Source organism: Entelurus aequoreus, linkage group LG02, assembly GCF_033978785.1.
Source record: "Entelurus aequoreus isolate RoL-2023_Sb linkage group LG02, RoL_Eaeq_v1.1, whole genome shotgun sequence".
NCBI lineage: Eukaryota > Metazoa > Chordata > Actinopteri > Syngnathiformes > Syngnathidae > Entelurus > Entelurus aequoreus.
This window is the reverse complement of record NC_084732.1, coordinates 81,442,231-81,454,827: the sequence shown is the minus strand read 5'-3', so window position 1 is coordinate 81,454,827 and position 12,597 is coordinate 81,442,231. Positions and strand designations below refer to the sequence as shown.

The window sequence follows — 12,597 nt, the reverse complement described above, 5'->3', positions numbered from 1 at the left end:
ATTAGCCTCTGTGTTTTTTCCTGACTTAACGTATATTCCGCTCTACCTTGTAATTGAGCACTGTATAACAGATAAACCACAGTAACCTTGACTGTATATATATATATATATATATATATATATATATATATATATATATATATATATATATATATATATATATATATATATATATATATATATATATATATATATATATATATATATATATATATATATATATATATATATATATATATATATATATATATACATACATATGTAAAGTATATATACATATACATATATATATAAAACTGATTTATAGATTTTTTTAAAGTAAAAATAAAAACCCAAGCAAATACACTGAGGTGTTTTGTTTGTGCTACGGCGCCATGTTTTGGACAAATTTGCTTAATGCAAATGCTGCAGTGTCATTCTATTTATCGATAGTGCTTTTTTTTTTGTAGCCGTCCATAGCGGTTCTACTCGCATGGATTCTCCATTCATTAGTCCAGACAACATTTGTAAGTTTTACAATATAACTACAACGTTTTTTACTTAAATGTTCCATGCGTGATGTCTGGAGGAGTGTTTCCATGCGTGTTTGTACGTGCTATTTGTTAGAATAATTGTTTCCAAGTTACCACATAAACTTTGTGTTACATTGAGTGCCCGGTGAGAAGCAAAAGCTGTCTTTGAAACCTACCAAGAGTAAGGCTCGTAAAACTCCACTGTGTAGGGGGGGAAGCAACATGAAGGTGTTCCTGTTTCTTTCATGTATTATAATCAACAGAAATATATTGTTTTAACCCAAGGACTACAAAGCGGAGAGAAGGCAGGATCTGCCCAAGTTCCAGACGACCTCTTTTTGAACCTCCTTTTTTGAACTGTTTTACGAACCTCTTTTTGAACTGTTTTACAACCTCTTTTTTGAACCAACCTTTTCTGTGAACAGTTTACGACCTTTTCTGTGAACTGTTTACGACCCTCGTCCCTTAGAAACAGCTATGGCCATCTGGTAAGGGAAGGTCCAAATAAAAGAAGGAGGCGTGCAATCTTTTGCCAGAGCGTGGGTGACACCGTAAGAGGTTACAGGTCGACACGTTTCTCCTCAATTGAGCCAAATTGAATTCTGTCTCTGTTTAATTCTTTGCTTCTTGTCTTGTTTAATAGATGTCATCAGTGTTTGAACCTGACACTATTGTAATGTAATCAAGCTTGCGTCGTTAGCATTAGCTAATACGCTAACACGTTTACTTTGACACGATGACTTCCGTTTTGCCTGACCAGCCGTTTTACTGCCGTGTTACAGATACCGTTTGGAAACAATTAAGGTATGTAAATAAACATTTACTAAATATTTCTGTGTAAATACGTATGTACCTGTGACTTGTAGTCTGGTGCGGCTAACATGTGGAAAAAATGTTTTCTAAAATTTAGCGGGTGCGGCTAATATACCGGTGTGCTCTATAGTCCGGAAAATACGGTAATAAACGGTAATAAGGAAATAATTAGAATATTTATAAGATATTGTTATACCACAATCCTGTGTTTTTGGGTGATTATAGTTGTTTCTAATTCGAAATCTTAAACATTTGAAGTATCAGCATTGGTATCGGATCAATTGTAGTATCGCCCAAAACTAATGTGAAGTCTCTAAACAGAAGAATAAGTGCTTTTTACATTTTAACAGAAGAGTAACAGAAATAAACATTAAATTAGCAAGTAGATTAATAATAGTTTTGAGAAAATAATACAACTGGAAATCTGTTAAGGCATACGTAAGCAGCAAAATTAGGAGCCTTTGTAACCCGTTTTGAAATGGTTCTATTATCGTAAATAATAGTAATAATAATAATATATATTGCAATATAGATTTTAGGCCATATCGCCCATCCCTATCAATGGAATATTAATTGTTGAGAGTAGTAGTGAAATAGTAATAATATATTATTACTAATGTAATTATGGCATCTAGTTAACTTTCAGTTTCGATCCCCGTCAAGGTCTGAAAGTTTAAAATTGCAGGCAAAAAAAATGATACAATTAAATTGGGCCAGAATCTACTGTATGCTAACATTTGTTGAGGGGAACATTGTTGAGGGTAATAGTGAAGTAGTAATATTATAATATTACTAATATAATAATAGCATCTAGTTAACTTTCAGTTTCGATCCCCGTCAAGGTCCGAAAGTTCAAAATTGCAGCCAAAAAAAATGCAAGAATTGTTCAGATACAATTAAATTGGGCCAGAATCTACTGTATGCTAAAATGTGTCAAGGGGAACATTGTTGAGGGGAATAGTGAAGTAGTAATATAATATTTTTAATATAATAATAGCGTCTGGTTGACTTTCAGTTTCGATCCCGTCAAGGTCCGAAAGTTCAAAATTGCACGCAAAAAATGCAAGAATTGTTCAGATACAATTAAATTTGGCCAGAATCTACAGTATGCTAAAATGTGTCAAGGGGAACATTGTCGAGGGTAATAGTGAAGTAGTAATATTATAATATTACTAATATAATAATAGCGTCTAGTTAACTTTCAGTTTTGATCCCCGTCAAGGTTCCAAAGTTCAAAATTGCAGGCAAAAAAAATGCAAGAATTGTTCAGATGCAATTCAATTGGGCCAGAATCTACTGTATGCTAAAATTTGTCAAGGGGAACATTGTTGAGGGTAATAGTGAAGTAGTAATATTATAATATTTCTAATACTAGCGTCTAGTTAACTTTCAGTTTCGATCCCCGTCAAGGTTCCAAAATTCAAAATTGCAGGCAAAAAATGCAAGAATTGTTCAGATACAATTAAATTGGGCCAGAATCTACAATATGCTAAAAAAGTGTCAAGGGGAACATTATTGCCATGAATTGATTTACGTGGACCAGACTTAAACAAGTTGAAAAACTTATTCGGGTGTTACCATTTAGTGGTCAATTGTACATAATATGTACTGTACTGTGCAATCTACTAATACAAGTTTAAATCAATCAATTGAGGGTAATAGTGAAGTAGTAATATTATAATATTACTAATATAATAATAGCGTCTAGTTAACTTTCAGTTTCGATCCCCTTCAAGGTTCCAAAGTTCAAAATTGCAGGGAAAAAAATGCAGGAATTGTTCAGATACAATTAAATTTGGCCAGAATCTACTGTTTGCTAAAATGTGTGGAGGGAAACATACACATGCACAGTATAAACAAATGGGAAAACTAGCATCATTGGGCATTGTTATTAACACTTCTATACAAATAGGAGTCCCTTTCATTTCATTTCGATTTACACTATATAAAATAATCACGACGACCTACAGGTTTCGCATTATATGTTGTGGAGAAAAAAAAGGAGATCGAAAGGCGGATTAAGGACAACATCTGGCACTTAGGGTGCAACTTCCTTAGCTTAGCCCAAGGATGAGCGATGCTTTAAACCAGGGGCCTCAAACTCGTTTTCATTGAGGGCCACATCCAAGTTATGAGAGGGCCGCTTGTGTCATTTTTCCAATGCATTTTTTACGTAAAGTGTAAAAAACAAAAACAAAAAAAACCCTGTAGATTTTACAGTAAAAAATGGCAACCGAGTCACCAGAATTTTACTGTAAAATATACAGTGTTATATTATTTTTATTACTTTTTACACCATATTACTGTGAATGGAAAAAGCGTACCAGTGTTTTCTATAATTCTGTCAACTGAGCTGCCAGTTTTGTTTTATTGTAAAAAGAATGTGGTGCCGTTTTTTTCTTTTCTTACAGTAATACACTGTAAAAACAACCGTAGATTTTACAGTAAAAAAATGGCAAATCAGTGACCAGAATTTTTTTTTACAGAGCATAGAAAAACAGTACCACTGTTTTTTTCTTAATTTTGGCAACTGAGTTGCCAGGTATTCATTTACAGTAATACACTGTAAAAACAACAATCATACATTTTTACAGTAAAAAAAAACTGGCAACTCCATCAACAGAATTTTACTGAAAAATATACAGGTTTTTTTTTTCCTTAAAGAGAAAAACAGTACCACTGTTTTTTTTTTTTTATTCTGGCAATTGAGCTGCCATTTTTTTGCCGTAAAAAAAATGCGGTATGGTTTTTCTATTTAACGTTTAAAAAAACTATATTTTACAGTAAAATTCTGTTGACTGTCAAAATGTATGATTGTTGTTTTTACGGTGTATTACTATAAATGAATACCTGGCAACTCAGTTGCCAAATTAAGAAAAAAAACTGTGTTCATGTAACACACCATAAAAAACAACAACCATAGATTTTACAGTAAAAAAAAAAATCAGTCACCAGAATTTTATTGTAAAATATACAGTGTTTTTTTTTTTTTTTTTTTTACAGAAAATGGAAAAACAGTAGCACTGTTTTTGTTCTGAAAAAAAACAAAAAACGTCAGCTTAGTGTCCTGGATTGTACTTAAAATGTACAGTGGTTTTTACAACATCCATAAATCCATCCATTTCCTACCGCTTGTCCCTTACAACATATTACTGTAAATAGAACAACAGTATCACTGTTTTTTTGCCAGGTTTTCATTTACAGTAATATACCTTAAAAAAAACAATCCCACATGTTTACAGTAAAAAAACTGCTAACTCAGTCAACAGAATTTTACTGTAAAATATAGTGTTTTTTTAACTAAAATTACGGTAAATGAAAAAACAGTGCCTCTGTTTTGTTTTTTTAACTGTGGAAACTGAGCTGCCTGTTTTAAACGTTAAAAAAAATGGCATCGTAAATTTTATTGTAAAATATACAGTGTTTATTTGCAGAACATAGAAAAACAGTACCACTGTTTTTTCTTAATTTTGGCAACTGAGTTGCCAGGTATTCATTTACAGTAATACACTGTAAAAACAACAATCATACATTTTTACAGTAAAAAAGCTGGTAACTCCGTCAACAGACGTTTACTGAAAAATATGCAGTTTTTTTTTGTTTTTTTTTACGTTAAAGAGAAAAACAGTACCACTTTTTTTTTTATTCTGGCAATTGAGCTGCCAGTTTTTTGCCTTAAAAAAATGCGGTATGGTTTTTCTATTTAACGCTAAAAAAAAACTGTATACTTTACAGTAAAATTCTGTTGACTGAGTTACCAGTTTTTTACTGTCAAAATGTATGATTGTTGTTTTTACGGTGTATTACTGTAAATGAATACCTGGCAACTCAGTTGCCAAATTAAGAAAAAAACTGTGTTCATTCTATTTATAGTAATACACCGTAAAAAACAATAACCGTAGATTTTACAGTAAAAAAAAAATCAGTCACCAGAATTTTATTGTAAAATATACAGTGTTTTTTTTTTTTTTTTACAGAAAATGGAAAAACAGTAGCACTGTTTTTGTTCTGGAAAAAAAAATAAAACGTCAGCTTAGTGTCCTGGATTGTACTTAAAATCTACAGTGGGTTTTACAACATCCATAAATCCATCCATTTTCTACCGCTTGTCCCTTACAACATATTACTGTAAATAAAACAACAGTACCACTGTTTTTTTTGCCAGGTTTTCATTTCCAGTAATACACCTTAAAAAAACAACAATCACACATTTTTACAGTAAAAAACTGCTAACTCAGTCAACAGAATGTTACTGTAAAATAGTGTATTTTTTTATTTTTTTATAACATTACGGTAAATTAAAAAAAACTGGCAGTTTTTTTTTTTTTTGTATTTTAATTTTTTTTTTTAATTGTGGCAACTGAGCTGCCTGTTTTTAACGTAAAAAAAAAATGGTATCGTAAAACAAAAAACCATCGCAAAACCAACCACCACGGATTTAACGGTAAAAAAAACTGGCACCTCAGTCGACATAATTTTACCAGAAAAAAACTGTTAGCTTTTTCTATTTACAGTAATAAGCTGTAAAAAAAACACCATCATTTTGACCATTTTACATTGTACAATTTGACGGATATCTTACTAAGTCAAGCGAATTTATTTATTATGTTGACCAAGAAGTAAATATGTTGCAATATTAGATACCATTAAAATTTAAAAAGTTACGCAATTTCATGCGGTAATTTTTTCTGTCAAAATGGAGAGAAAAAAATACCTTTTACTGAAAAAATATAAGGAACTTACTTTATTGATGCGTGTCATTTCCAGGCGTTCACGGGCCATACGAAAGGATGAGGGGGACCAGATCTGGCCCCCTGGGGCCTTGAGTTTGATCTAGTGGTACGCCAAAAGAATCACTTCATGAAAGTACAGTGTTTTATCTTGCTATGTGTAATGTCAGTGGCCTGAAATATCGAATATAATCGCAAATATAACCCCCGCCTCTTTCCTGATGAATACTTATGCCTACTAAGCTACTGCATGTCGGTGCTTGGCGAGCCACGTGTTTTCTGAGGTGAAAGAAAATATTTGAAAGCCACTGGTTTGAACGATACAATCTTCCAGGCGGCGTTTGCGACAATGAACGTGTAAAAACCGGAGCTAAAAGTTTGCTTTCAGGAAGCCCCGCCCCTTTGGCGCCGTCATAAACACGACTGCTGCACAAAACTCGACACGACGCCGTCTAAAAGCCAGTACAAAAGAAAAAAAAAAAAACACACACACACACACAAAAAAAGTTCATAAATAGAGTTTTTGTAAAGAGATGAGTGGTTTTTAGGGCGTGGAAGAAGTCGTTTTCCCCGGGAGGAAAGAAGCTTGCATAAAAAGTGACACGGCGAGAGAGAAAATGAGTCCGCTTCCTTTAGCGTTTGTGTCTCTGGTCACTTCCTCCCGGGGGTCCTTCGCTCGCTTATTCCAGCATGCTAATGAGTTGATGGTTTGAGCGCAGACTAAGGGGGGATGTGTATGCGACGAAGTAGGACGGAGCCCCACTTTTTAGAACGAGTTGCCTACGCCGACTCTAAATGGGGGAATCTGCGCGAGCATCCCGTCTTGCAGCAGCTATAAATACATACAGGCGCGTGTGTTTCGGCGAAGACGGTCCTCACACTTCGCTCTCGGTGGAGGGTTTGCGCATGGACGCCCAGCCGGTGTCGGGCAGGCCGTGGTGGGCGTGGTGGCGCTGCGGGGTGACGGCGGAAGGGGCGAGCGTGGTTATGGAGGAGCACTCCGACGCCTCCTCCTGCAGGAGCTGCTCGGTCTCGCCGTCGTCCAGCGAGGCGCTGCTGGCCTGCAGGGAGACGGTGTCGGTGCGCATGCAGGCGTGCAGGCCCCCCCGGGACGGCTTAATCTGCTTCAGGTCGTCCCAGTAAAGCTCCTCGGTGGACAGGAGGCACACGCCCTCCACGATGCGGATCTTCTCCTTGGTGTAGCCGCCGTCCACGCCGCCCTGGACAACGAAACAGGATCAGTTTGGTCTCAGGGAGGTGCTTTTTACAAACCCCTTTTCCATATGAGTTGGGAAATTGTGTTAGATGTAAATGTAAACGGAATACAATGATTTGCAAATCCTTTTCAACCCATATTCAAATGAATGCACTACAAAGACAAGATATTTGATGTTCAAACTCATAAAACTCAAACTTTTTTTTCAAATAATAATTAACTCAGAATTTCATGGCTGCAACATGTGCCAAAGTAGTTGGGAAAGGGCATGTTCACCACTGTGTTCCTTTTAACAACACTCAGTAAACGTTTGGGAACTGAGGAGACACATTTTTTAAGCTTCTCAGGTGGAATTCTTTCCCATTCTTGCTTGATGTACAGCTTAAGTTGTTCAACAGTCCGGGGGTCTCCGTTGTGGTATTTTAGGCTTCATAATGCGCCACACATTTTCAATGGGAGACAGGTCTGGACTACAGGCAGGCCAGTCTAGTACCCGCACTCTTTTACTATAAAGCCACAATGACGTAACACGTGGCTTGGCATTGTCTTGCTGAAATAAGCAGGGGCGTCCATGGTAACGTTGCTTGGATGGCAACATATGTTGCTCCAAAACCTGTATGTACCTTTCAGAATTAATGGTGCCTCCACAGATGTGTAAGTTACCCATGTCTTGGACACTAATACACCCCCATACCGTCACACATGCTGGCTTTTCAACTTTGCGCCTATAACAATCCGGATGGTTCTTTTCCTCTTTGGTCCGGAGGACACGACGTCCACAGTTTCCCCAAAAAATTTGAAATGTGGACTCGTCAGACCACAGAACACTTTTCCACTTTGTATCAGTCCATCTTAGATGAGCTCAAGCCCAGCAAAGCCGACGGCGTTTCTGGGTGTTGTTGATAAACGGTTTTTGCCATGCATAGGAGAGTTTTAACTTGCACTTACAGATGTAGCGACCAACTGTAGTTACTGACAGTGGGTTTCTGAAGTGTTCCTGAGCCCATGTGGTGATATCCTTTACACATTGATGTCGCTTGTTGATGCAGTACAGCCTGAGGGATCGAAGGTCACGGGCTTAGCTGCTTACGTGCAGTGATTTCTCCAGATTCTCTGAACCCTTTGATGATATTACGGACCGTAGATGGTGAAATCCCTAAATTCCTTGCAATAGCTGGTTGAGAAAGGTTTTTCTTAAAATGTTCAACAATTTGCTCACGCATTTGTTGACAAAGTGGTGACCCTCGCCCCATCCTTGTTTGTGAATGACTGAGCATTTCATGGAATCTACTTTTATACCCAATCATGGCACCCACCTGTTCCCAATTTGCCTGTTCACCTGTGGGATGTTCCAAATAAGTGTTTGATGAGCATTCCTCAACTTTATCAGTATTTATTGCCACCTTTCCCAACTTCTTTGTCATGTGTTGCTGGCATCAAATTCTAAAGTTAATGATTATTTGCAAAAAAAAAATGTTTATGAGTTTGAACATCAAATATGTTGTCTTTGTAGCATATTCAACTGAATATGGGTTGAAAATGATTTGCAAATCATTGTATTCCGTTTATATTTACATCTAACACAATTTCCCAACTCATATGGAAACGGGGTTTATAGTCTCACTTGAAACATGCTCACGTTGCCAACTTTTCACACAGAGCAGGCACACAAGTGTTTCCGTTAAAACACACCAACTGTTCATATAACGGTTGAACAGGGCCAAATCAACACCACACTTATTTTACAAGAGCCACAACTCAAGCAGACATGGTTCATAATACCGTTAACATCTAAGCCAGTGGTTCTTAACCTTGTTGGAGGTACCGAACCCCATTAGTTTCATATGCACATTCATCGAACCCTTCTTTAGTGAAAAATAAAATGTTTTTTTTCCAAATTCAAGACAAAGTTATATGTTTTTGTTAACACTTTAGTATGGGGAACATATTCTAAGTAACAAACAGGGCCGGCCCGTGGCATAGGCCGTATAGGCAAATGCTAAGGGCGCCGTCCATCAGGGGGCGCCACGCCAGTGCCACAAATGTTGGAGAAAAAAAAAATACAAAAAATTTGGTACTATTATTTGTAAATACAAAAAATAATCCCACGTTAATTAAAATGCAAAGTAAAGCCTATTTAATAGAAATATTATTTGTTACAACATTACCGCCCCCCCCATCCCCCGCCCGGTGCGCCCCTCCCTTCCCGTATCATGACTCTTACCACATCAAAAAATCAACACAAGATGTCAAAACGGCCAAAACTGTCAGGTGCCCAGGGAAGAAAAAATAGAAAAGAAGAGGAGGAGAAACGAGAAAAAGACAGATGTAGCAGGTAGGTAACGTTAGCCTACATGAAATTATTTGTCTGTTACAGAATGTGATAGTAACCTGGCTTTTTAGCATTAAGCTAATGTTACATGATTTGGCAATTGCTAATCAATAAATAGCTAGTTCTGTTTTAACGTCGGGTTAATATTGTGGAGGGGGCTAAATTGTTATGGATAATAATAATGTAATGTTAGGTAATTACAGTACTCCCACCTTACATTCCTCAGGGACATTTGTATTAGATCTTTTAAGCAGGTGTTTTTTGTTTACATTGTTATTGCCTTCTGGTTAGCTAATGTTTGCCCTGCAGGTAATAGTCACTTTTCCACCCCTTTATATATTAGGTATAGTTGTAAGCCTAGTTGTTAAAGTGCACATCATTAATGTTAATTAAGCAATATCACATGAGAGGGAATGCTGTTTTTTTAATTTGAGCACTGCTGTGATTCGGTTAAAGATAATCATAACATAACATTCTCATATAATATGTTAATTTGTTTTCTTTAAGTAAAAAAAAAGGTCAAAGACAAAGCTATTCGGTTTCTTGTGAGTATATACACTTCACTGCCGATGGGGGGGGGGGGGGGGGGCACCTTAGGGTTAGGGTCAGGGTTAGATGATTAGGGTTATAATAAGGCCATGCCGAATAAGGCATTAATAAGTACTTAATAAAGACTACCGTATTTTTCGGACTATAAGTCGCAGTTTTTTTTCATAGTTTGGCCGGGGGTGCGACTTATACTCAGGAACGACTTATGTGTGAAATTATTAACACATTACAGTAAAATATCAAATAATATTATAATCTAGCTCATTCACGTAAAAACTAGACGTATAAGATTTCATGGGATTTAGCGATTATGAGTGACAGTAGTTGGGTAAACGTATAGCATGTTCTAAACATATAGCATGTTCTATATGTTGTAGTTATTTGAATGACTCTTACCATAATATGTTACGTTAACATACCAGGCACGTTCTCAGTTGGTTATTTATGCCTCATATACGTACACTTATTCAGCCTGTTGTTCACTATTCTTTATTTATTTTAAATTGCCTTTCAAATGTCTATTCTTGGTGTTGGGTTTTATCAAATACATTTCCCCCAAAAATGTGACTTATACTCCAGTGCGATTTATATATGTTTTTTTCCTTCTTTATTATGCATTTTCGGCCGGTGCGACTTATACTCCGGAGCGACTTATACTCGGAAAAATACGGAAGTTAAGAGTCAATATGTTATTAATTTGCATGTTAATAAGCAACTAATTAATGGTGAATATGTTCCCCATACTAAAGTGTTACCATGTTTTTTTTACTGCTGCACAAAATGAACCGTGCATGAACATCACCTTGTTCAAACAACAAAACCAACACAGTGCATAAACTCAAACCAAATTACACACCTGCAAATCAGTCTGACTTCTGCTGTAGCCGTATCCGTAATACGCCAATAGGGAGAAGTTTTTATTTACACGATGAGTCGGGTGTGTTTTGACCTCCGACTCACCGAACCCTTATGGTTCGATCGAACCCAGGTTAAGAACCACTCCTCTAAGCAGTACGATCGGAGAAATCGCAAATAAGTAGGGCTGGGTCTGGGCAAGGACTACAATTGTCCCCATACATGTATTTTCTATAGTCCAAGGACATGCACCTGGGGATAGGTTGATTGGCAACACTGAATTGGCCCTAGTGTGTGAATGTGAGTGTGAATGAACATACCAAATGTAACTTTTAGTTTATTACTCCTGTCTGGTCTTGATTTTAAAATATGTATCATCATTTCATAGCTGTTAGTTATTATGGCAAGATGTTAATGAACTGGACACGATGTTAGTTCCACTGGCTGCTACCAAAGTTGGAAACACTCCGACATGCCCGCAACAACACGTCAGACACTGCAGGTTCCGTGCAAAACAACCGGGGAGAAAAGAAGGAGAAGAAGTGGGAAAAGGGCAGAGCTCCTCCATGCGGCGTGACTACCTCTCCACAGCACAGGGGAGTCAAAAGATAAAGGGGGAGAGAGAGTTGTAGGGATGGGAGAGCTGCAAGGAGGCAAAGAAAGTGAGGACAAGATAAGGAACCACCATGTGAACTAAATGTAGCTTAAAGGGGTCACATTGTAATTTTCAATCTATATTTAAAACCGTCAAAATAGATGCTGGTGTTTCAAACTTTTTGCAAGGGAGGAAAACAAAGATTGTTTAACCTCGAGCTATAAGTAAGTAAGACCAGATTTTTTGAGGCGGATCTTACGGCGTTCACTGTGACGTTAGCTACGCCGTAGAGTGGCTCGGAAGTTCGTAATTTAAACTGCACTCGCTTTTTAAAACCCTTGTGCACCCCTACAGCCCGAAATGGGCATTACAATCATTGGTACTTTAACTTTAAAGGCCTACTGAAACCCACTACTACCGACCACGCAGTCTGATAGTTTATATATTAATGATGAAATCTTAACATTGCAACACATGCCAATACGGCCGGGTTAACTTATAAAGTGCAATTTTAAACTTCCCAGGAAACTTCCGCTTGAAAACGTTGCGGTATGATGACGTATGCGCGTGACGTCACGAGGTCAAGGGAAGTGTTTGGACCCAATTCAAATACCTCTGTTTTCTTCGACAAAATTCCACAGTATTCTGGACATCTGTGTTGGTGAATCTTTTTGCAATTTGTTTAATGGACAATGGAGACTGCAAATAAGAAAGTTGTAGGTGCGATCGGTGGAGCGGCGGACTACAGCAACACCAACACCAGGAGGTTGTGTTGTGTTTTGAGCAGGATAGCAGACGCGCTACCGTGAGTACAGCTTTGGCTTCCAAACATTTGATCGCTTGCCCGTACGTGCGTGTCGATATGTGCATGTCACGTACGTAACTTTGGGGAAATATATGTTTCTTGCCGACTCTGATGGCGGCCGGGGTGTCGTCGAAAGCGTACAACGCCCGCCGCCGCATCTAAGTTAGCTTCTATTTTTTTAGCTTCGCCA

General features: G+C 37.3%; 1 protein-coding gene across 1 annotated transcript in view; it reads right to left on the bottom strand.

Annotated features, from left to right (window-relative positions):
* Positions 1 to 5,640: 5,640 nt before the first annotated feature.
* The window catches only part of LOC133639760 (low-density lipoprotein receptor-related protein 4-like), a 284,058-nt gene continuing 277,101 nt past the window's right edge, over positions 5,641 to 12,597 (bottom strand). Inside the window, exon 38 of the mRNA XM_062033354.1 lies at positions 5,641 to 7,275. Coding sequence (XP_061889338.1) covers positions 6,931 to 7,275 — 345 coding nt within the window. The 3' untranslated portion in view covers positions 5,641 to 6,930. The remainder of the gene's footprint in view (positions 7,276 to 12,597) is intronic.